The sequence below is a fragment of the Parus major genome, chromosome 2 (genome assembly GCF_001522545.3).
Source record: "Parus major isolate Abel chromosome 2, Parus_major1.1, whole genome shotgun sequence".
Lineage (NCBI taxonomy): Eukaryota > Metazoa > Chordata > Aves > Passeriformes > Paridae > Parus > Parus major.
In genome coordinates, this window is record NC_031769.1 from 149,770,093 (window position 1) to 149,791,171 (window position 21,079).

The window sequence follows — 21,079 nt, forward strand, 5'->3', positions numbered from 1 at the left end:
CCCCAGGGTGGGTGATGTCCCTCAGGAGGTGGCTTGGTAGTCCCAGATCCAGTGTGTCACCCTTGTCCCAGCAGCAGTGGGGACACTTGGGGGTGCATTGTGGCAGGCAGGGCCACCCAGGAAAGGGACACAGGACACAGGGGTGTGGGGACAAAGGGCTCTGGGGACGTGAGGCCATGGGGACACAGGGTGTGGGGACACACAGCTGTGGGGTTGCAGGACCACAGAGCCATGGGGACACATGACACAGGGACACACAGAGGTCCATAGGGACATGGGTCCATGGGACACACACTTGGATCCTTAAGCACATGTGGATCCATAGAGAGGGGGGATACACACAGATCCATTGGGATTTGGGTCCATGGAAATACACAGATGGATCTGTAAGGACACAGGGACATGGGTCCACGGAAACACATGTGAATCCGTTGGGATTTAGGTCCTTTAGGACACACACAAATCCATGGAGACATGAGTCTGTGGAAACACATGTGAATCCATTTGAATTTGGGAGCATTTGGATACACAAGAGTCTATAGGTATTTGGGTCCATGGGAGCACACATGGATCTGTGAGGACACAGGGACATGGGTCCCTGGAAACACACGTGAATCCAATCCAATTTGGGACCATTTGGATACACACGAGTCTATAGGGATTTGGGTCCATGGGAACACACATGGATCTGTAAGGACACAGGGACATGGGTCCCTGGAAACACACGTGAATCCAATCCAATTTGGGACCATTTGGATACACACGAGTCTATAGGGATTTGGGTCCATGGGAACACACACTCCAGTATCCGTAGGGCTTTGGGATCATGGAAACACACGCGAATCCACAGGGATTTGGGTCTATGGGAACACCCCCGCCCGCCTCCCCTCACGCAATTCCCGCCTTCCCCCAGGCCGGCCGGTAGGGGGCGTGGCCTGCTATGAAGCCACTCCCCTCCCTCACTATGGCCCCGCCCCTTCACTATCATTGGCTGTCCTCCTCCCACCGCCGCTCCCTATTGGCTGGCGGGTCGCGTGCGCTCCCGGACGCGGAAGTGCCGGGGCCGGAGCGGCGGCGGAGACGGTGAGGGGAGGGGGGAGGGGTCGAAGCCAAACCCCGCTCAGAGCCCTGGGAACAGCGATTTATTCCCAGAAATCGGAGGAAATCGGGAATATTCTGCCTTAAATAGCCGGGTTACATTTTGGGTTTGATGAGGGCAAGGGTTTATTGTTGTGTTTCTGTGAGGAGAATGGTTTATTTGGGAGTTTTGGTGAGAAAATTAGTTTATTCTTGTTTGTTTTCATGAGAAAAAAAAATATTCTTAGGGTTTGGCGAATAAAATTGTTTATTCTCTGGGGTTTTTGATGAGAAAAAGGGTCTGTTCCGGGGTTTTGATGAGGAAAAGGAATTACTTGTGGTTTTTTTGAAAATGAGGAACATGATTTATTTGTAGTTTTTGATGAAGAAAATCGTTTATTTTCGCGTTTTTCATGAGGAAAAAAAAGTTTATTTTTGGCTTTTGAGGAAGAAAATGGTTTATTTGTGGGTTTTTTGATGAGGAAAATTCCTTATTCGTGGAGGTTTTTGATGAGGAAAATGGTTTGTTATTGGGGTTTGATGAATAAAACAGTTAATTCTTACTTTTTGATCAGGAAAATTGATTATTCTTGCAGGGTTTGTGATAAAAAGTGGGGGTTTTTTTGCTTTTTATGAGGAAAATAGTTCATTTCTGTAGTTTTGATGAGGGAAGTGGTTTATTCTAGAGCTTTCATGAGGAAAATAGGTTTGATGGGGAAAAATTATTCTTGGCTATTTTTATGAGAAAAGCAGTTTATTCTTAGGATTTTGATTAATTAAATAGTTTATTCTTGGGAATTTCATCAGAAAAAAAAAACCAATTTATTTTGGGCTTTTAGTGAGGAAAAGGGTTTATTTTAAAGATATTTTCATTTTATTCACCCTTTCTTTATGTTGAAACAAAAATGTTGGATCCTGGTTTCCTGTGGAATCATCAAAGAAGAGATGGGGAGGGGTAAAAAGTAGAATTTAATGACTGGATTTTAACTACTACTGGAATTTAACTGGAATTCTACCAGTTGAATTAAACTACAAGAATTTTCAGAATCTAACTAAAAAGATAAGCCGGAAATTATATTTCTACATCCAAATACTTGCATTTCTTTTAATATAAATTATATAATAAATAACTAAATATTTGCTAGGAAAGCTAGAGATCTTTAGTACCTCAGGGGGGTGATTTGCATATGTTTTGAATATTCATGAGCTGTAGCAACACCGAGGAGCTGCAGTGCCAGAGCAGGAATCCCTTTTCCAAGGAATTTTAAGCGGCAGGATTGATCCTTTGCCTCACTCCCGTGAAGGAAAACCTGGAATTTAATGAGGCAGGACTGTGTTAGAACAGGTTGGACAAGCTGGAGCAGCCTCTCCATCCCTGGAATTATTCCAGGTGTGGTTGGATGGAGCTTGGAGCAACCTGGGATAGGGAAAGGTGTCCCTGCCTGTGGAATGAGATGATTTTTAAAGGTTCCTCCCAACCCAAACCATTCCATGTGAATTTTGGTACAACCTCATCCTGGGAGGGTTTAGTGGAGAAGGCAGAGCTGGACTTTTCCCATGGAAACACAGTGAAGGAGCAGGGATGAGCAGGAATGTGGAAAACCAGGTTAGATGCAATTTTGAATCACCACGAGGGTGATTAAACACCTGAAAAAAAGGGAGCAGGGAAGCTCTGGGAGACGTTCAAACTCAGCCAGGCGAGGCTTTGAGCACAGGGTTTGATCCAAAACCTCTCCCAGCCCTGGATCCTTCGGGAATTCTGCGCCAACACTCTCAAATCTCCATTGCCATAACTCTCCCAACTCAGGGGAACCTGCCATGTCCAACCTCCCACCTCCGGCGGCAGATGGGAATTGCTTCTACATCCTGACGGAGGACTGTGCCTATGGAAGCAAATACTTCCAAGCTGGCAACTTGTGCTTCTGCAGCGAGAGGAGCTACCTGCGGAATTTTTCCGAGGATGGGCCTCCAGCTTGTTTCCTGAAGGTCATCATGCTGGATAACAGCTCCACGGTCACCATCAACCTGGAAATCCTGCAGCCCCTGCGCCAGGAAGCCGCCGGATTCCTCCTGGCCATCGGGAGCCACAGCGAGCGCTTGGATTTTTTCCTGGAGAGGCTGAGCCTGGAAGGAGCTCTCCAAGCCGTGCCAGGTCAAAATGTGGTGGTGGAGGTGGAGCGGGAATTTTTCCCAGGAGTCGTGCGCTACATCGGGAGCATCTACAAGCCCAGCTTGGCTGTGCTGTCTCCGGTGTTTTTTGGGGTGGAATTGCAGGTAAGGGGGTCCAAAGCAGCGAATTCCTCATTTTTTCCATGAAATTTCTGTGTGTGACACCCCTTCCTGGTGTGTTTTCAGGGAGAGGGGGAAAACAGAGGGAGAAGCGATGGATCCTATCACGGCACCGAGTACTTCAAATGCAAGAGGAACTGCGGGATCTTCCTGCCCTTCAACAAAATCCAGTTTATTCCCACATCAGGCAACGATTATGGGAAGCAGAAGCCAGGAAAACAGGACATGGAGGAGGTGGTTCCCGTGAAAGTGGGAGATGCTGTCAGCTTCTACGTGGATGAGACCCCCACCAAAGGAATTGCCATGGCAGTTTACAGGGAAGGGAGCCAGTGGTTCGTGAAGGTTTGCCCGGTAAGAGCAGCTTTTCCATGAGATTTTTAGGGATTTAAAAGAAAAAAAAATCACATTATGGTTGGATGTGAAAGAGAACTAGAAGGAATATCCAAAAGGGGTTTGAGGTTCTGTGCAAGCTTTCCAGGTTTGTTAAAAAAAATCCTTCATATTCAAGTGTTTAGCTGATGGATTTTTCCCTAGCTGATGGATTTTTCGCTCCTTTCAGGAGGAAGAAGGAACAACTGACATTTTCAGGGAAATCCCCATGGATTCTGTTGTGAAGGAGAGCTTGCAAAGTAAGTGATCTTTGGATGTCTCTCTCCTGATCCCATTCTGGGGGAATTTGGAATTCATTCCTTCTCTGCAGGGTACTGAGGAGCTGAAATTCCAATAAAACCTGCAGGTTGTTGTAATGGACCGGGATTTATGGAAAAGTTTCGAGTTCCACACAAAGCTAAAGCTGAATCCCATTTATCAGGGAGAAGAGTCTGATGGTAGCAGAGAATTCCCTCAGAGAAGGGGCACCACTGGTTGAAAAAATCTTTAATTCAGCTGTAAAAGATGGAGCAGGAGCTCCATTCCTGTGTGGGAAAGGCTCAGGTGTCAGCAGCAAAGTTGGGAATTGTTGGACAAGAGAAGGAATTAGTAGAAAAATTAGGAAATAACCCCCCTGTTGCCATTCCAGTAGTCTGGGAAGGGCTGGATTAGCTCCAGGGCCAGCGAGAGGTTGGAACGTGAAGCTTTGAGCAGGGAAACAAGGAACAGGATCATTCCCTCTCATCCTGTCAGACCAGCTTGGACACACTGGGAATTATACCTTGTGTCCCTGGTGCTCAGCTTCCTGCTTGTGTGTTTAGCCTGGAATTTCCAAAATAGGCCTGGAATTAGATCCAGAGGATCGAACTCCCACCTCTCCTGATGTTTTGTGTTGCCCATCAGGTTTTTTCCCAACGTTTGACTCCGACGTGGGCTTTGGAAAACCAAACCAAATGAAACGAGAGATAAGCGAGAGCAGCAAGGAGGGGGAAGGTGGAAATTCCCCCCTGGAAGTGAATTCCATGGTCCAGATTACCTTGGACAAGGGGAATCAAGTTTCAGGAATCATCCGCTGGTTGGGCTACCTGCCCCAAATCAAGGACAAAATGGCTGGAGTTGAACTGGTGAGGCTGGAAAGCTGGGAAAGAACCTGGGATTGCTGGTGGCAGTGTCTGAATATGGAGGGTGGAATTTTGGGATCCCCAGGTGCAGGATATTGAGGGGCTGGAATGGAGCTGGGAAGGGTCTGGAGCACCAGGAGCAGCTGGGAGGGCTCATCCTGGAGAAAAGGAGGCTCTGGGAGAACCTTCTGGATCCCTGCAGTTCCCCAATGGGAGGGTGGGGCCAGGTGGGAGCTGGACTCTGCTCTCTGGGAATGAGAGACAGAACAAGAGGAAACAGCCTCCAACTGCTCCAGTGGGTGTTTAGGTTGGATATTGGGAAAATTCCTTTATGGATGGGGTTGTCCAGCCCTAGCACAGCTGCCCAGGGCGGGGGTGAGATCCCCATCCCTGTGGATGTGGCACTTGGGGACACAATCTAGTAATGCCTTAACAGTGCTGCGTAGCCAGACTCGCTCTCAGATCTCTTTTCCAACCATAATTCCATAAATCCTGCTCTCAGGCTCATCTCTGGTGCTGTTTTTCCAGGATGAAGACAAGGGGGTCACAGCTGGGGAGTGGCTGGGCAAGTCCTACTTCCACTGCGCCCCGAAGCGCGGCCTCTTTGTGAGGCTGAATTCCTGCCAGCCCGATGTGCGCTTCCAGAGCTTTCCCAACTCCGACCTCTCTCTCAGGGATTACAGTGAGTCCTCTGGGGAGCAGGAAAATGTGATGGGAGAAGGATGTGGGAAAACTCCGTGGGCAGCATTTCTTCCCTTTCTTCAAGTGTTGTTTTTTGGTGTTTATCTCACACCACGTCTTTGGCTGGATTAACAGCTGGACTCCATCCTAGATGTCTTTTCCAACCTAAATGATTCCTTAGGGAATATCCCACAAGTCTGAAAGACTGTGATGTATGAAAAGGTGGATTGAGAAGCCACCTTAGGTCTCAGAGTTATAGACTCACCTCAGACTTTTGAGGCATCAAGGAAGGGCAGAGTTGACCCAGATGAAAAGGTGAAGACAATTCCTTTTCTTGTAGGAGGACAAGAAGCTCTTCCAGAGGGTCCTGAGAGTTTTCCTCCCCTCAGGAATGAGGCAGCAGTCCGTGTTCTCCAAGGACGGATGAAGGGCATCCAAGGTCATTGTAATTCCTGCTACATGGATGCAGCTCTCTTCAGGTAAGGACCTGCTTGGGTGGTGCAAGCTCCTTAAGGGAATGGCTTTTTAATTGATCAAAGCTCCAAACTGCAGCATATCCCTGGATTTCTGAGTTGGCTGGAAGTTTACCTGGTGTAGAGCAGGATGTAACTGTGTGGAGATGCAACCTCCAGGCTGCTTTTTGATCTCCTTCCCAAATCCAGCAGATTTTTCAGCCCTGAAGACTCCCTGTACCCCTGTGTCTGTCATTCAGGATGCTGATAGCTCGCACTTTTCCAGATTTGGACTGTGCTGACTGTCCCTGGAAGTTCTGACTGGAATCATTCCAAAGAACCCACCCAGGAGATCCCAACTTCCCTGCTTGGAGAGGAAAAGACTCAGTGGTGCCCTTCCCTGAGCAGTTTTGGCTGTAAAGTAGGAATTTCCTTCTCCCTGAGCTGTTCCCTTGCTTTCTCCCAGTGTTCATTGTTCCAGATGTGCCTCACTGTGCAGATGTGCTTCCCTCACCTCCCTGTAATTCCATGCATGGATTATTTGGCATCAAAGCCATTGACTGTCACCAGCCATCACATTTTGGTTCCAGCTGTTGCTTCCAAGCCCTCAAACTCAAACCCATCCCACTCTTCCCACAGCCTCTTCTCCTGTACCTCTGTGCTGGACTCCATGCTCTTCATGCCTTTCCCACTGTGTGACAGGAATGTCCAGGGAATTCTGCGGGATGAGATTGTCAATCCCCTCCGAAGGTGAGTGTAGGGAATGCTGGAAGTTGTCCCATTTACCTTCACTCCTTCCCTGCTGCCCTAAAGGTGGTGCCTGGCACTGAGGGAAACCTGGCAGCCACATCCAAAGGTGTTCAGGACAAGGAGGAATGGTTTTAAACTGACAGAGCGTGGATTGAGATGGGATACAGGGAAGGAATTTTCCGTGTGAGGGTGGTGATAGGGTGGAATGGAATTCCCAGAGAAGCTGAGGCTTCATCCTGGAATCCAGGCCCCATCCCTGGAAGTGTCCCAGGCCAGGTTGGGCTGGGCTTGGAACAACCTGGTCTCGTTGGTGGCATTGCTGCCCATGGCAGGGGATTGAACTGGATGAAGTTTAAGATCCCTTCCAAGCCCAGCCATTCCATGATTTCCCTCACGTGCAGCTGGTTGTTGTTCCCAGGACTGGCTTTGTCAGGGCCAGCAGCGTGATGCACCTCCGGGAGCAGCTCACAGACAAGGGCCAGTGCTCCAGTTTTACCAATGCTGAGAAAGGTAAGGAGCTCCCTGGGGCCTTTCCCCAGCTGCTTCCCTGTGTTTTGTCTCGTCCAGGGACCAGCTGGCAACTTCCCTCAGTGCTTCTCCCAAGAATGTGCTTTAATTAGGTGCTGATGTGAACTGATGTAAAAATTCCTTGTAAAATTCTTTTAGCTTTTAAATCTCACTGTACCCTCAGAGCCCCTTCCAGTGCCTAAAAGGGCTCCAGGAGAGCTGGAGAGGGACTTGGGACAAGGGGTGGAGGGACAGGACACAGAGAATGACTTCCCACTGCCAGAGGGCAGGGGCAGGTGGGATATTGGGAAGGAATTCTTCCTTGTGAGGGTGGTGAGGGGCTGGAATGGAATTCCCAGAGAAGCTGTGGCTTCTCTGGATCCCTGGAAGTGTCCAAGTCCATGTTGGATGAGGCTTGGAGCAACCTGGGATAGGTGGAAGGTGTCCCCACTCATGGCAACAGCTGTAATTCCATGATCTTGAAGATCTTTTCCCACCCAAATTCCATTCTGGAATTCCATGGAAGTGCAGTCTCTGAAAGCTGCTTAGCATTTTCCATGTTCCCTGTGGGATCTGTGCCTTAACCAAGTGCTCTCAGCCTTTACCCCCAGTTGTCTCCTAAGCTGAAAATGAAGTTCCAGGTCCCTGGAATGCTGGCTCATGTTTATCTGGCAGCTCTTGGATGCAGTGGGACACAGCAGTTCCTGGTGTGGTCTGATCCCTCCTTTCCTCTCACTTTCCAGATCCTGAGGAGTTCCTCAATCTCATAATGCAGCAGATCCTGGGAATTGAGCCACTATTGAAACTCCAGTAAGTTTCCACAGCTGAGGGATACAATTCCCAAGGCCAGGCTCATTAATTTTCCACCTCAGAATCCTGGGGTGGGGGGTGGGGGGGGTGGTGTCAGTTGTCCCTTTCCACCGAAGTTTTTTGGAATCACAGCTCTGAGTTTTGCGCAGCTCTTTCCACTTTCCCTTAGGAACAGACTCTGATCCTGCTTGTTGTGATCTTCCCATCCGGGCAAAGACACTTCTCAGCTTTCCCTGGAGGGTGCTGCCTTCAGAAAATCAGGATAAAAACCTTGTGCCATCCTCAGGGAGAGCCAGAAGGGGGTTTGAGAAAGGTGATGTCCGACTTTAGTGCAGATCCAGCAGTATCCGACAGCCTTTGGATGAATTTGGGATGTGTCCAGGCTGCCAGGCTGGCTCAGCTCCCGCAGCCTCTCAAAACAGGCAGCCCATGGATGCAGTCCCAGTTTTTTGGGGACTCTACAAAGAGGATGAGAGGCTGGAGGAAGCCAAAAATAACTGTGCTGTTTGTGAGCACAGAAAGGGAATTGTTGGATTTCTGTGCTCCTTTGTGGAGCCGTCGCTCGAGCCGTGGATCGTGGAGTGCTGGGAAAGGCCAGGCACAAAGAGGACTCTGTGCTGCAGCTCCCCTGCACAGGGTCATCCCAAGGAAATCCTGCTTTCTTTAGGGATTGTGGGAGATCTGCACACAACTCACCTTGAGTTTGGCTTTTTTGTCCTTCATCGAAGCATCCGTTTGACAATTTAAATACTAAATTATCTTTTAGATTTATATTGAGGGGAAATGGAATTTTACCTATAGGATGTGCTGCTCCAAAGGGATAACAAGGCAAAAATTCCTACTTATCTCCTGCTCCCCTGGCATAATTTGGTATTTTTGGGTGGAAAAAGTGCTTTGTGTTGCACCAAGCCACCCTCGGTGCCTTGAGCCCAGGAGCTCTCCCAGGACAAACATTAGGAAACTCCAATTTTTATGTTCACATCCCAATCCCATGAGCTCTCCTTGCAGGTCAGGAGGCCAGAAGGAGCAGGAATGTTACTGCTACCAGATATTTATGGATAAACAGGAAGATTTGGTAGTTCCTGATGTGCAGCAGTTGGTGGAACGCTCATTCCTGTCCTCAGATCTGAAGCTGGTGGAGGTGAGTCCAGTTTCCTTCTGCTTTCCTGCTTTTCTTGCTTCTCAAAATACCTGTGAGGCTTTGGATGTTTTATATCCAACTCTGAATTCAAGCACTTAGGAAAATGCCTCTGCTTTCTCTGTTTCCTTTTTTTCCTGTGAATAATGACAGCAAATTTAGAGAAAAATCTCTGGGATTTGGCTCTTGTGGCAGGGTGACTCCTTTCCCTTTTTTTTTTTTTTTCTTCCCCAGATCCCATCTTGCTTCATTATCCAAATGCCACGTTTTGGGAAGGAATATAAAATGTTCAGCAAAATCATCCCTTCCTTGGAGCTGGATATAACAGATCTGCTGCTGGACAGTGAGTGATGGACAGTGGGCTGTGAGCAACCAGCTCTGGGCTCTCTGAGCTGGGATTCTTCTTCCTTGAGTCCCAGTTTTGGCAGGACAAGCTGGATTTTAGGTGGGATCTGGAGGAGACACTCCCTCTGAGCTCCATTTCCCTGGCAGGTCCCAGGGAATGCTGCCTGTGTGGAGATGTTGCCACTCTGGAATGCTCGGAGTGTTTCAAGGACAAGGTGTTTGCAGCCAGGGGCCTGAAGCAGTTCTGCAGCTCCTGCTCCAGACAGGTATTCCATGGCTATTCCCAAAATCCACCTTGGAAGCTGTCAGCTCCCAAAATCCTCACATTTCCCTGGCTGTCCCTGCAGCTGTTCAGGTTGTGCATGGAGCAGCCCTTTCCTGAGGGTCATTCCCACCAGGAGCCAGAGGTTGTGAACCCTCTGCTTACACAGAGCCTAAATAATAATGGAATCATAGAAAAACATGGATGGAACAGGACCTTGAAGCTCATTCCAGTTCCACACCCTGGATGCTGCTCACTATCCCAGGTTGCTCCAGGGTCGGTCCTACCTGGCCTTGGACAATTCCAGGGATAGAACATTCACAGCTTCCCTGGACAACCTGTTCCATAAATAAGGTGTAACCCTGCAGGAGCTGAGTGCTTATCACTCCCTGCTGCCTCTCCATGAGCATTCCCACAATTCCTGCCTCTTGGAGGGTGACACGCTCCCATTTCAGCCTCCTGCTGCCAGGCTGTTCCCACAACTCCCAGGCAAGCAGGGAGCACAGGAATCAAATCAGCAGGGAATAAACTGGGAATCTCTGCCCCCTCTTCCTGGCAAGTCAGGGCCAGTTCTGCCAATGCCACCCTTTCCCCTCTCCTCAGGTTCACTCCCATCGCTGCCGCAAAGCGCACAAGCCCAGGAGGCTGCACATTCCAGAGGAATTCCAGAGCTGGAGCGCCCGGGGCTGCCAGCAGGTCCCACGGGAGAAGCTGGAGCTGTTTGCAGTGCTCTGCATCGAGACCAGTCACTACGTGTCCTTCGTGAAATACGGCCCTGGGAACCAGCACTGGATGTTCTTCGACAGCATGGCCGATCGGCACGGTGAGGGAGTGGGAGTGGGATGTGGGAGCGGGATGTGGGAAGCTGCCAGGGGCTGCTCAGTCCATCTTTTCCTGTCAAGTTCCTCTGCTTAAGCTTTCTCTGGATTTGGCTTTCCATTAATTAGATTCCAGAGGGGCCAAGCCAAGCAGGTGGGAGTTTTTCCAGGTGCTTCCAGCTTCTGGTTGTGGTCAAACAAGGGATTTGGGATCCTATCCCAGCTGACTCAGCTTGAGGGCAGAGATTTCTCTCCTGTCCTTCCCCACTGTGCTTTTATCACAGAATCATGGAATGGTTTGGGTTGGAAGAGACCTTAAAACTCATCCAGTTCCAACCCCTGCCATGGACACCTTCCATTATCCCAGGTTGCCTCTAGCCCCATCCAAGCTGGCCTTGGACACTTCCAGGGATGGGGCAGCCACAGCTCTTCTGGGAATTCTGTTCCAGCTCCTCACCACCCTCACAAGGAAGAATTCATTCCCAATATCCTAGCTATCCCTGCCCTCTGGCAGTGGGAAGCTCCATATCTTTTCCAAAATCCTTCTCCAGCTCTCCTGGAGCCCCTTTAGATTGAATGGTCTCCCCTCATCCAGCCTCTTCCAGTGCTTTTGGCCTCTACATCTCCCAGCTAAGGCTCTGCATGACTCTTGAGTGTGCTGGGATCTGCTGGAGCTGTAGGAACTCATCCCTTTGGGATCTGGTTTGGGATTTTGCTCCTCCTTTTCCACCTTAGGTAGCGAAAACGGCTTCAACATTCCCACGGTGACGCTGTGCCCGGAAGTTGCCAAATACCTGGACTTGCCCCTGGCTGTGCTGGCCCTGGAGCAGCCTCGGGACATGGATGGGGTGGTCAAACGCCTCTTCTGTGACGCCTACATGTACCTGTACCAGAGCAGGAAAATGGCACTTTACAAGTGACACCACCCCGGGCCGATGTCACAGAGCCACGTCAGGAATGCTTGGATCATCCCAGAAGGTGGAAGTAGCTGAGACTGGATGCTCTGAGCTGCCTCTTCTCACTTCTCTTGTTGTCAAATTATCCAAGTCAGGCTGGGTTTGTTAAATCCTGGCTTTATCCAGTGGTAGTTGGTCCTTGGGCACAGCTGGACTGGGACTTATTGGTGCTCAAATTCATTCCCGTTCGCCACATTCCACAATTCTCCCTCTCTGGGTACTCTGCAGCTGGAGCGTCCCCACATCCTTGTTTCCCTGCCATCCCTTCCCTCCAAAGCTGGGGAGCAGCAGGAATCAAAACCCAAGGAATTACCCACAGGTTTACCAGGAAACCACAGCCTTTTCTAAAACATCCTCACCTGGATTTGTGGAACAAGGAAAATGAGGTCAGGATCCATTTTCCTCACCTGTGTCCCTCAATTCCCTGCACTTCCCTTTTCCAGCAGTAACTGCCACTTTTACCCACCGTGCCTTATATCCAGTCGTGGATATCCTGAGCTGAAGCTATGCTTTAAAAATAGGTATTTTTCCAGGAATGAAACTGGAAGGAGGATGGAAGTTGAGCAACATCTGGGCTTCTGCTGCTTCCTCTTTTTTGGCAAAATCTGCCCAGGATTCAGTGTTCCAACCTCACTTTTAGCACTTTCTGTCCCATCTTTGCACCCACCTCGAAGTTCTAGAGTCAAATACCAGAATTCCAAGGGCAAAAATGGAAAAAAAAAAAATGAGCACTCTGGGATTTTCTGCAGGAAGGTTTAGGGTTTGGGTGGAACTTGTTTTCCCTAAGTTAAATAAATTTGTAAACTTGGGGGCTCTCTGCTATAAAGTGGGAAGTTGTACTGGAGTCACTGGGATGCCCAAATTCCAGAAAAAACCTCAAGGAAAGCATCCAGGAGTTCCAGATGTGCAGGTTTAACCCCGTTCCTGCTCTTTTCCCCCATCTTTAATGCAGAGTGGAGTAATTTTAATACAGCCTGGAGCTTACCATTGGTCCTGGTGGCTTGGGATGTTTGGTTTGGAATCTTTCTGGTATTCCAGGTGTTGCCAGCAGGTCCTGGAGGGATTCTTTATCACTGCTCAGCTCTGGTATGTCACACCTGGAATACTGGGTCCAGTTTGGAGCTCCCCAGTACAAGAGAGTTCAAAATCCAAGGAAAAACCACAGAGATGATGAAGGGACTGGAGCATCTCCTATGAGGAGAGGCTGAGGGAGCTGGAATTGCCCAGCCTGGAGAAGAAAAGGCTCAGGCAATCTCCTCAGTATCCATAAATAGCTGAGGAGAAAATGTGAAGACACCCAGGAGCTTCTCTGCCCACCAAAATGGTTCCTTAACATCAGGAATTGCATCTTATCCATGAGGATGACAAATGCTGGCACAGGTCACTCTCCTTAATTCCTCCTCTCCCAAAAACTCAGGAAAATCTCTACTCAGGTACAATGGACTCCTTATCTTTGGTGCTTTGCTTAAAAAAGAATCTAATTTATAACAAACTGATCCTGGATTTCCTGGAGTTTTTTTCCTTTCTTAAAATGGGATACAATGCTGTTGGAATTCCCAGAAATCCGGGACCATCAGGCCATGCTTCGTTAAGCTCTTAATTGTTTTCTTCCCTGTAATTTCTGCCAAGATCCAAACCATGGAGAGGAGGGTGGACAGAAAAGCTACAGGTTTGATCCCTGGGGATTTCCCTCTCACCTTCCCATTCCCAATGGAGCTCCAAAGGGTTTTTCACTGGAATTAGGGTCAGAGCCATGGTGAGAAAAGGCCTTTATTTTAAATTTTTTGCTTAGTCTGAAGCTCAGTGTGGGTTAGAGCCATGTTTCCTGTGGGAACAGGGGTTAGAGAGTGCAGGTGGCAACCTGGAGCTGGGATCAGCCTGGAGCTGGGATCAGCCTGGAGCTGGGATCAACCTGGAGCTGGGATCAGCCTGGAGCTGGCCTCCACATCCCAGGGAATTCAGCCAGACTGGAAAGAGCTGGAATGTTGCCACAGAGATGAAGCTTAGAATTGCCAAAGAGTGTCTGCCCTGGGTATCCCATGGGTGTACTGTGTCACCTTTTTGGTGGCACGCCCAGACTTTGTCCTAGTGCCACCAAGGAGCTTCAGGATGGAGAGCCACCACAGAGGTCACAGGGCTGGCAGGGCCACCACAGAGGGCACAGGGCTGGCAGGGCCACTAAGGAAGGCACAGGAGTGGCAGGGCCACCACAGAGGTCACAGGGCTGGCAGGGCCACCACAGAGGGCACAGGGCTGGCAGGGCCACTAAGGAAGGCACAGGAGTGGCAGGGCCACCATAGAGGTCACAGGGCTGGCAGGGCCACCAAGGAAGACACAGGAGTGGCAGGGCCACCAAGATAAGGCACAAGGCTGGCAGGGCCACCAAGATAAGGCACAAGGCTGGCAGGGCCACCAAGCTGGGCACAGGACTGTCATTTCCAGGGGATGCAGGGACAGCTGTGCCTTCCCCATCCCTGTGTTCTCAGCTTCCCTACTGGGACCCCAGGGCACTCTCGCAGTTCCTGCAGGTTCCTCGGGTTAGCACCAGGCAGCAGAAAGGTCTAAATTAGCTGTTAATTTCTAACGAGGCACCTGGGCTTCCCAAAAAAGCGCAGAGCAGGAGCTGGGGATGAGCAGGGACCCCCTCAGTGGCTGCCCTGACGCAGCTCCAGGAAGAGCCGGTGCAGCCGTTCCGTCACGGCCACCTGGGAATGGGAACAGCAGCAGTCAGGGAACAGCTCTGTGGTGGCTTTGCTCAGGCCACCAAATCCAGTGGCATTCCCAGATGTGTGCCAGCAGGAACATGTGGGAAGTGCTGGACATACCGGGTAGGACTGAGGCTCGTGGAGCCGGCGGTGAGCGGGGCTGAGCAGGTTGAGGGACACCTGGGCATGGGTCCTCACCTCGGGCAGGCTGGGAAGGGGCTCACACACCTGCAGGGATGGAGATCCATGTAGGAAGCCACCAGCCAGCACCAATCCCAACGAGCCACCACATCCGGGTTGACACCAGAGTTGTTGGCACATCTCAGAAGCCACCACCGCCCTTGATCCATCCCCCAGCATGGAAGAGGAGACCTCCCAGGACATGGGACCACCCCTGACCTGGCCATCCCTGAAGTAGGTGCGAAGGAGGGGCTCCACGGTGGTGGGAATGACCTTGGTGGTTTCCTCAAGCTGCCCCAGAAGACGGATCCCCAGCTCCTGCCCCGCACTGGGCGATGGCTCCTCTTCCAGGGCCATGAGGTCCATGAAGGGGTGACCTGCCAGGAGGACAGCAGGGAGAGAGTTACGGAGCAGGAGATTACCCCAGGACTCTGGGAAGGGTCTCCAGACTCACCAGCAGCGTCATAGAGCCGATACATCGTCTTCAACCCTGGGATCGTCATCTTCTCCTCATCCTCCGTGAGCTTCAGGCACGGGGAACCATTGACCTCCACCAGCTGTGGAAAAAGGGAAGGGAAGGGAAGCTGTGACCCCTCTGGGGAGGCCACTGATGCAAATCAGCTGAAAAAAAGACAATTAAAAAACCCTAAAACCACTCCAAAGTTGGGCATTCTGCCTCCTCCTGCCTGTGAAGAACTTGAGGCTTCTGGTGGGCAAAGAATTGGCCATGACCCAACACCGGCACCCAGAACTTCCCCATGTCCTGGGATGATCCCACAGCATGGGCAGCAGGAGAGGGAGGACTTCTGCCCCTCAGCTCCACTCAGGTGAGACCCCACCTGCAGAGCTGCTGCAGCCCTGGGGTTCAACATCAGGAGGATGTGGAGCTGCTGGAGAAGGTCCAGAGGAGGCCATGGAGATGCTCCAAGGGCTGGAGCCCCTCTGCTCTGCAGCCAGGCTGGGAGAGCTGGGAATGTCCAGCCTGGAAAAGGCTCCATGGAGACCTCAGAGCCCCTTCCAGTGCCTAAAGGGTCTCCAGGAGACCTAGAGAGAGACTTTGGCACAAGGGATGGAGGGACAGGACACAGGGAATGGCTTCCCACTGCCAGAGGGCAGGGACAGATGGGATATTGAGGTACTGGAATGGAATTCCCAGAGTAGCTGTGGCTGCCCCTGGATCCCTGGAAGTGTCCAAGGTGGGGCTTGTAGCAGCCTGGGATAGTGGAAGGTGTCCCTGCTCATGGTGGTGGAGGACCTTCAAAAATCCCTTCCAAGGCAAATTCTTTTGTGACTCCAGTGGGGCTGGATGGCCATAGAGCGGGCGTGGATCGCCTGGAAGTGGCTCAGCAAGGATTGAGATATTTGGGATTTAGGCTGCCACCTGTACCTTGTAGACACAGCCCAGCGATGGCTGCAGGGGACACGTCACCAGGTTGGTCCCAATGCCGATCATGTCGATCTCGCTCCCCTGAGGCCGCAGAGAAGATGGAGACCATCAACATCCCATCCCTGCCAGCACCAGGGACAGCCCAGGTGACGTCCCAGCCCTGCCAGCAGGTTCCTCACCTCCTTCCTGAACTCCTCCAGGCTCTGCTCGCTGATGTCGTTGCTGACGGCGATGGGGATGGTTGCAAACCAGGGCACCTGGAAGCTGGAAGGAGCAGGATTTGGGAGGATCCATGGATCAGCCCACAACACCCAGAGCCATGAGGGCTCCCAAATCCTGGCAGGATGAGGGGCTGGGTGCAGGTGAAGATGACGGGGATCAGTGACATCCATCCCAGGGCTGGCGTGGGACTCACTGAGCTCCGCAGGCTCGGAACACTCGCCGGATTTCCTTGGATTGTTGGGCCAGGTCCCCGCTGTCCAGGCGCACTCCAATGGCCTGGTATCCCAGCTGGTGCAGTGCCAAGGCCACCGCACAGAAATTGGGCAAACCACTCCTGGCATGGGCAAGGAAAGCGTTAATGACAAGTGGGACACGGATCCAGGCTGGATCCAGCAGCGTTTCCAAGCCCTGCACCAGCCAGCATTCCTGCTCCAAGGCCACCAATGAGGGACACATCCATCCCCTGTGTCATGGTGGCAAAGTCCTGGTGTCCTCACCTCCTGACACAATAGGTGTCCAGCAATCCCTGGAAGTCACACGGGAAGGTGACAGCATAGGACACGAAGGCGGCCAGCTCGCCCTGGTTGGCCTTGCCCGGAGGAGTCTGGAGCAGGTCACAAACCCGCTGCAGCCAGGACACGGCCAGGCCCACGAGATCCACGGGATCTCCTCCAGCCCGAGGCAGCAGCTCCTGCCAGGGGAACATGGGATTTGCACAGCCTGTGGCATTATCCAAGGTGCCAGGAGTGTGGGAACAGGTGGAGTGTTCCATTCCACATCCATCCCACTCCAATCCCTGTCTGCATCCCCATCTCATCCCACATGCCATTCCCCACCCCTATCCACATCCTCATTCCCATCTCCATCCCACCTAACCCCCATTCCCACCACATCCCTATCCCCATCTCCTCCCACCCCTAACTCCATACAAACCCCATCCCACTTCCCTCTGCCCATCCCTATCCCCATCCCAATCATGCCCATATCCCATCTCCCTCCACATCCCATCCCCAACCCCATCCAATCCCCAGCTCTATCCCATTCCCATCTCCATTCCTATCCCCCTCTACATCTCCACCCCCATGAGTTCCCTATCTCACCCCCATCCCACCCTCACCTACACTCCCATCCCAATCCTCATCCCACCCCCATCCAATATTCATTCCCATTCCCATTCCCTTCCCTTCCCATCCCATCCCCATCCAATCTCATTCCCATCCCATCCTATTCCTACTCCCATTCCCATCCCATCCTATTCCCATTCCCATTCCCATCCCATCCCAGGCACCACTCACCCGTGGCTGCACCTCCCCATCTCCATTCCTATCCCCCTCTACATCTCCACCCCCATGAGATCCCTATCTCACCTCCATCCCACCCTTACCTGCACTCCCATCCCTATCCTCATCCCTCCCCCATCCAATATTCATCCCCATCCCCATTCCCTTCCCTTCCCATCCCCAACCCCATCCAATCCCCAGCTCTATCCCATTCCCATCTCCACTCCTATCCCCCTCTACATCTCCACCCCCATGAGATCCCTATCTCACCCCCATCCCACCCTCACCTGCACTCCCATCCCTATCCTCATCCCACCCCCATCCAATATTCATTCCCATTCCCTTCCCTTCCCATCCCATCCCCATCCAATCTCACTCCCATCCCATCCTATTCCTACTCCCATTCCCATCCCATCCTATTCCCATTCCCATTCCCATCCCAGGCACCGCTCACCCGTGGCTGCACCTCCTCCAGGCACCTGAAGGACATGATGAAGGAGTGGGCGATGGTGCCGCGCACGGGAATTCCATAGAGTTTTCCCGCCAGGATATTGCTGGTGCAGTCGAAGCCTGCGAGGAGGGACGGGGAGGACACCCAGGTGACGGCAGGGCCGCGGTGGCACCGGGTGCCGTGGGGTGGGACTCACCCCCAATGTAGGAATATTTGGATGCCGAGAGGGCTCCATCCGGCCCCTGCGCGCGGCGGAGCCCCATCTCCATGAGCTTCATGTCCGGGCCGGCGAGGAGACGGAATCTGGCAGCGTTGGTGGCCACCAGGCTGGGGGACAAAGGGGACAGGTCACACAGAGCCAGCACAGCCACGGGGAAGGGGCTCCAGGACCTGCCTTGACTCGGTGGACAGGGATGTGGTGGAGTTGACCAAGGGAATGTGGGGGACAGGGAGATCCTAAGGGTGACCTGTGGGGGACCAGAATATCTCTCAGGAGAACCTGGGGACAGGGAGACCCTTCAGGGGACCACAGGGTGGGCTGGACATGGAAAGCCCTCAGGAAAACTTGGGGGGACACTGGGACACCCTCCAGTAGTTAAATTCAACCAGAAGAATTCCAGCAGTTAAATTCCAGTAGGGGACTTGTGGGGTCATGGTACCCCCAGGACTGGGGTTTCCCAACCTCACATTTCTCTCCGGGTTGGGGGGTGCTGCACTCCCTTCCCTGCCCCTCTGCATCTTCCAGAGGCTTTGGGATCATCACCCCAAAATACCTGGCATAGTTGACCAGGCACAGCAAGGTGGTCTCCAGCAGCTGCACCACCAGGAGCGGCCCCTTCACCTGCAGGAACGGCACCTGCGGGAACAGCGGTGACATCCCGGTCTCCCAGGAGCAGGGAGGAACTGGGAAAGGCAGGAATGGGGGTCCAGGGGATCCCAGAGTTAAGGAAAAGGAAAGGCCTGGACCTGGAAGAGGTGGGATGGTCAGGAAAGGGGTTGTAGGGGGATGTTGGTGAAGGAAAAGGGGGTACAAGGGGATTCCAGTGCCAGGGAAGGGGTGCAGGGGGATTCTATTGCCCAGGAATGAGGGTCCAGATTGTCCCTGTACCTAGGATAGGGGTTCCAGAGGTTCCCAGTGTGAAGAAAAAGGGGATCACAGGGTGGGAACACCCAGGATGGCCAGGATGGGGGTTCAAGGGGTCCACGGTGTTGAGGAAAGGGGGGAGGGGGTGTTGAGGGCTGGGAAGGCAGGAACGGGGATCCAGGGGCTCCCAGGGTCAGGGAAAAGGGAGGTGCTGGGAAAAGCAGGATTGGAGTTCCAGGGGATCCCAGGTTCAAGGAAAATGGGAGGTCTGGGAGAGGTAGGATGGTCAGGAAAGAAGATGGAGGAGGGTCCCACCCTGGCAAAGACGACGGAGCCCTCAGGAATGGCAGTGACGGTCACCTCGGAGGCGTCCAGGGTGGCCAGGTAGTCAAAGAAGGCGTCGTCTGTGGTGCTGGGCAGGACAGAGCGCAGGTACGCGACATCTGCGGGGACAGCGCGGTGACACCGGGGACAAGGGACACAGGGGGAGGTGCGGGGGGAACACCGAGCCCCCCCATGGACAGGCGGGTGACAGCACAGAGCGAGACAGGGTGGCCCAAGTCCCCTCTGAGGGACATCTGTGGATCTCTGGAGGGTGTCCCAGTGTCCCCCCACGTGTCCCTCAGGGTTCTTTGTGTCCACCCCTGCCCTGTGTCCCCTGAAGGTCCCCTGAGTCCCTCTGAGAGATGTCCCTGTCCCTTTATGAGTTGTCCTGATCCCTTGCAGTCCCCCAGGGGGTCCCCAGTCCCCCAGGTGCCTCTGATAAACATCCCTGTCCCCCTCAGGTCCTCTTGAGGGATTGCCCTGTCCTCCCCCTCTCCCATGGGAATTCCCATCCCCAGATCACTCTCAGAGATGTCTCTGTCCCCCTTAAGTCTCCCTGAAACGCCCCCAGACACCCCTGGATTCTGTCCCATCCCTTACAAGTCTCCTTGAGTTGCTCCCCCATCCTCCCCTCGGGGGGAATTTCCCCCCTTCCCTCGCACCGCTCCCCGCTGTCCCTTCCTCACCCTGTACCCTGTCCCCTGGAGTTGTTCCAAAGTCTCCCTGGGAAGGTTCCCTTCTTCTTCCTCTCCCGACAACGCTTCTCCCGTCCCTTCCTCATCCTCCCCTCCGTCCCGCCCTGCGCCCTGGAATTGTTCCCCCGTCCCTCCAAGTCCCTCTGGGACCGTCCCCTCGCCCACCACTCCTCCCTACAACTCTGTCTCTCCCCTCCTTGTCCCCCGCTGTCGCCACGCACCGGCAGCGGAGAAGCGGAAGGCTCGGAGCCCCCGCAGCCCCTCGGCCAGGCCGGCCCCGAGCGCGAAGGAGCCGCGGAAGGGCGGGCGGCGGAAGAAGAGCTCTGCGGCGGCCGGGGCGCGGTGTCGCCCGGCCCGCCAGTGCCCGTAGGCCATGGACACCTGGTACAGGTCCGCCAGCGGCGCCATGGCGGGGCGGCGACACGGGGACAGGGGAGGGGACACGGGGAGGGACGGGGGAGGAGCGGGGAAATAGGAGGGGTACGGAAGCACGGGGTGGGGGGAACGCGGGGATGGCGACACGGGGCAGCAGGGATGGCAGCACAAGGGGGACACGGGGATGGCAGCACAAGGGGGACACGGGCCAGGGTTGGCGACACAGCTGGACACGCGGGGTGGCAGCGCACAGTGGACACGTGGCACAGGGATGGCAGCAGAGGGAGGATACAGGGACAGTGGGGACTACGGGGACAGGGCAGCAGGGATGGCAACACACGGGTGATGGTGACACAGGACAGGGATGGCGACAGACGCAGGACAATGGACACAGGGGATGGCAGCACACGGAGGACGCTGGGCACAGGGATGGTGGCCCATGAGAGACAGGACACCGGGGATGGCAGCACATGCAGGGGACACAGGCATGGTGACATGACAGAAATGGGACACAGAGGGCACACGTGGCACCAGCTGTGCCAGCAGCTGGACCAGCAGGGGCTCAGGATGGCAGCACAGGGGACAAAGTGGCACTGCCAGCACTGCTCGTGGGACAGCTAGGACCCTGTGAGGGACACGTGTCACATACAGTGACAAAACACTGGCCCCACCAGGACAAGGGACAACCTTGCAGCACAATTCCATGGAGCTTCTCGTGTTCCTCGTGGCCCCAAACCTTGGACTCTGGCACTGGGACAGACCTCGTGTTCCCAAAGTCAGGAATGTCACCTGGCCCAGTGC

At 53.2% G+C, this 21,079-nt stretch overlaps 2 protein-coding genes across 3 annotated transcripts; one reads left to right on the forward strand and one right to left on the reverse strand.

The window, feature by feature from the left end:
• The first annotated feature begins 24 nt into the window (after window positions 1-24).
• On the forward strand, window positions 25-13,071 carry LOC107200507 (ubiquitin carboxyl-terminal hydrolase CYLD-like). Its single transcript, XM_015619125.3, has 15 exons — window positions 25-1,083; window positions 2,885-3,351; window positions 3,433-3,717; window positions 3,926-3,995; window positions 4,639-4,859; window positions 5,385-5,538; window positions 5,878-6,016; window positions 6,629-6,739; window positions 7,158-7,249; window positions 7,990-8,056; window positions 9,065-9,197; window positions 9,429-9,537; window positions 9,687-9,805; window positions 10,405-10,624; window positions 11,355-13,071. Exons 2-15 carry the CDS (start codon window positions 2,896-2,898, stop codon window positions 11,537-11,539), a joined length of 2,361 nt encoding a protein of 786 aa, XP_015474611.1. The 5' UTR covers window positions 25-1,083; window positions 2,885-2,895; the 3' UTR covers window positions 11,540-13,071.
• Window positions 13,072-13,327: 256 nt separating this feature from the next.
• On the reverse strand, window positions 13,328-20,344 carry NAPRT (nicotinate phosphoribosyltransferase). 2 transcript variants are annotated; one of them, XM_015619127.1, is made up of 13 exons: window positions 20,125-20,344; window positions 19,245-19,327; window positions 18,574-18,656; window positions 17,997-18,127; window positions 17,804-17,919; window positions 16,567-16,760; window positions 16,263-16,403; window positions 16,027-16,111; window positions 15,848-15,928; window positions 14,915-15,017; window positions 14,680-14,837; window positions 14,401-14,508; window positions 13,328-14,280 (listed from the first exon to the last, which is right to left on the reverse strand). In XM_015619127.1, the coding sequence occupies exons 1-13, from the start codon at window positions 20,309-20,311 to the stop codon at window positions 14,221-14,223; spliced, it is 1,530 nt and encodes a 509-aa protein (XP_015474613.1). In that variant the 5' UTR covers window positions 20,312-20,344; the 3' UTR covers window positions 13,328-14,220. The 2 variants fall into 2 exon arrangements, with proteins under 2 accessions (XP_015474613.1, XP_015474612.1); XM_015619126.1 differs by having other exon boundaries at window positions 19,200-19,327.
• Between the last annotated feature and the right edge of the window lie 735 nt (window positions 20,345-21,079).

What these genes read in the sequence shown, in the direction of transcription:
- LOC107200507 (XM_015619125.3), top strand. Translation starts at nt 2,896, where the DNA reads ATGTCCAACCTCCCACCTCCGGCGGCAGATGGGAATTGCTTCTACATC. An exon ending in GGTTCGTGAAGGTTTGCCCG is followed by an intron (nt 3,718 to 3,925) that starts GTAAGAGCAGCT and finishes CGCTCCTTTCAG; the next exon opens with GAGGAAGAAGGAACAACTGA. An exon ending in ATGGATGCAGCTCTCTTCAG is followed by an intron (nt 6,017 to 6,628) that starts GTAAGGACCTGC and finishes CTCTTCCCACAG; the next exon opens with CCTCTTCTCCTGTACCTCTG.
- NAPRT (XM_015619126.1), bottom strand. Translation starts at nt 20,311, where the DNA reads ATGGCGCCGCTGGCGGACCTGTACCAGGTGTCCATGGCCTACGGGCAC. An exon ending in GCTCCGTCGTCTTTGCCAGG is followed by an intron (nt 18,657 to 19,199) that starts GTGGGACCCTCC and finishes CTGTTCCCGCAG; the next exon opens with GTGCCGTTCCTGCAGGTGAA. An exon ending in CGCTGGGCTGTGTCTACAAG is followed by an intron (nt 15,018 to 15,847) that starts GTACAGGTGGCA and finishes CTTTTTCCACAG; the next exon opens with CTGGTGGAGGTCAATGGTTC.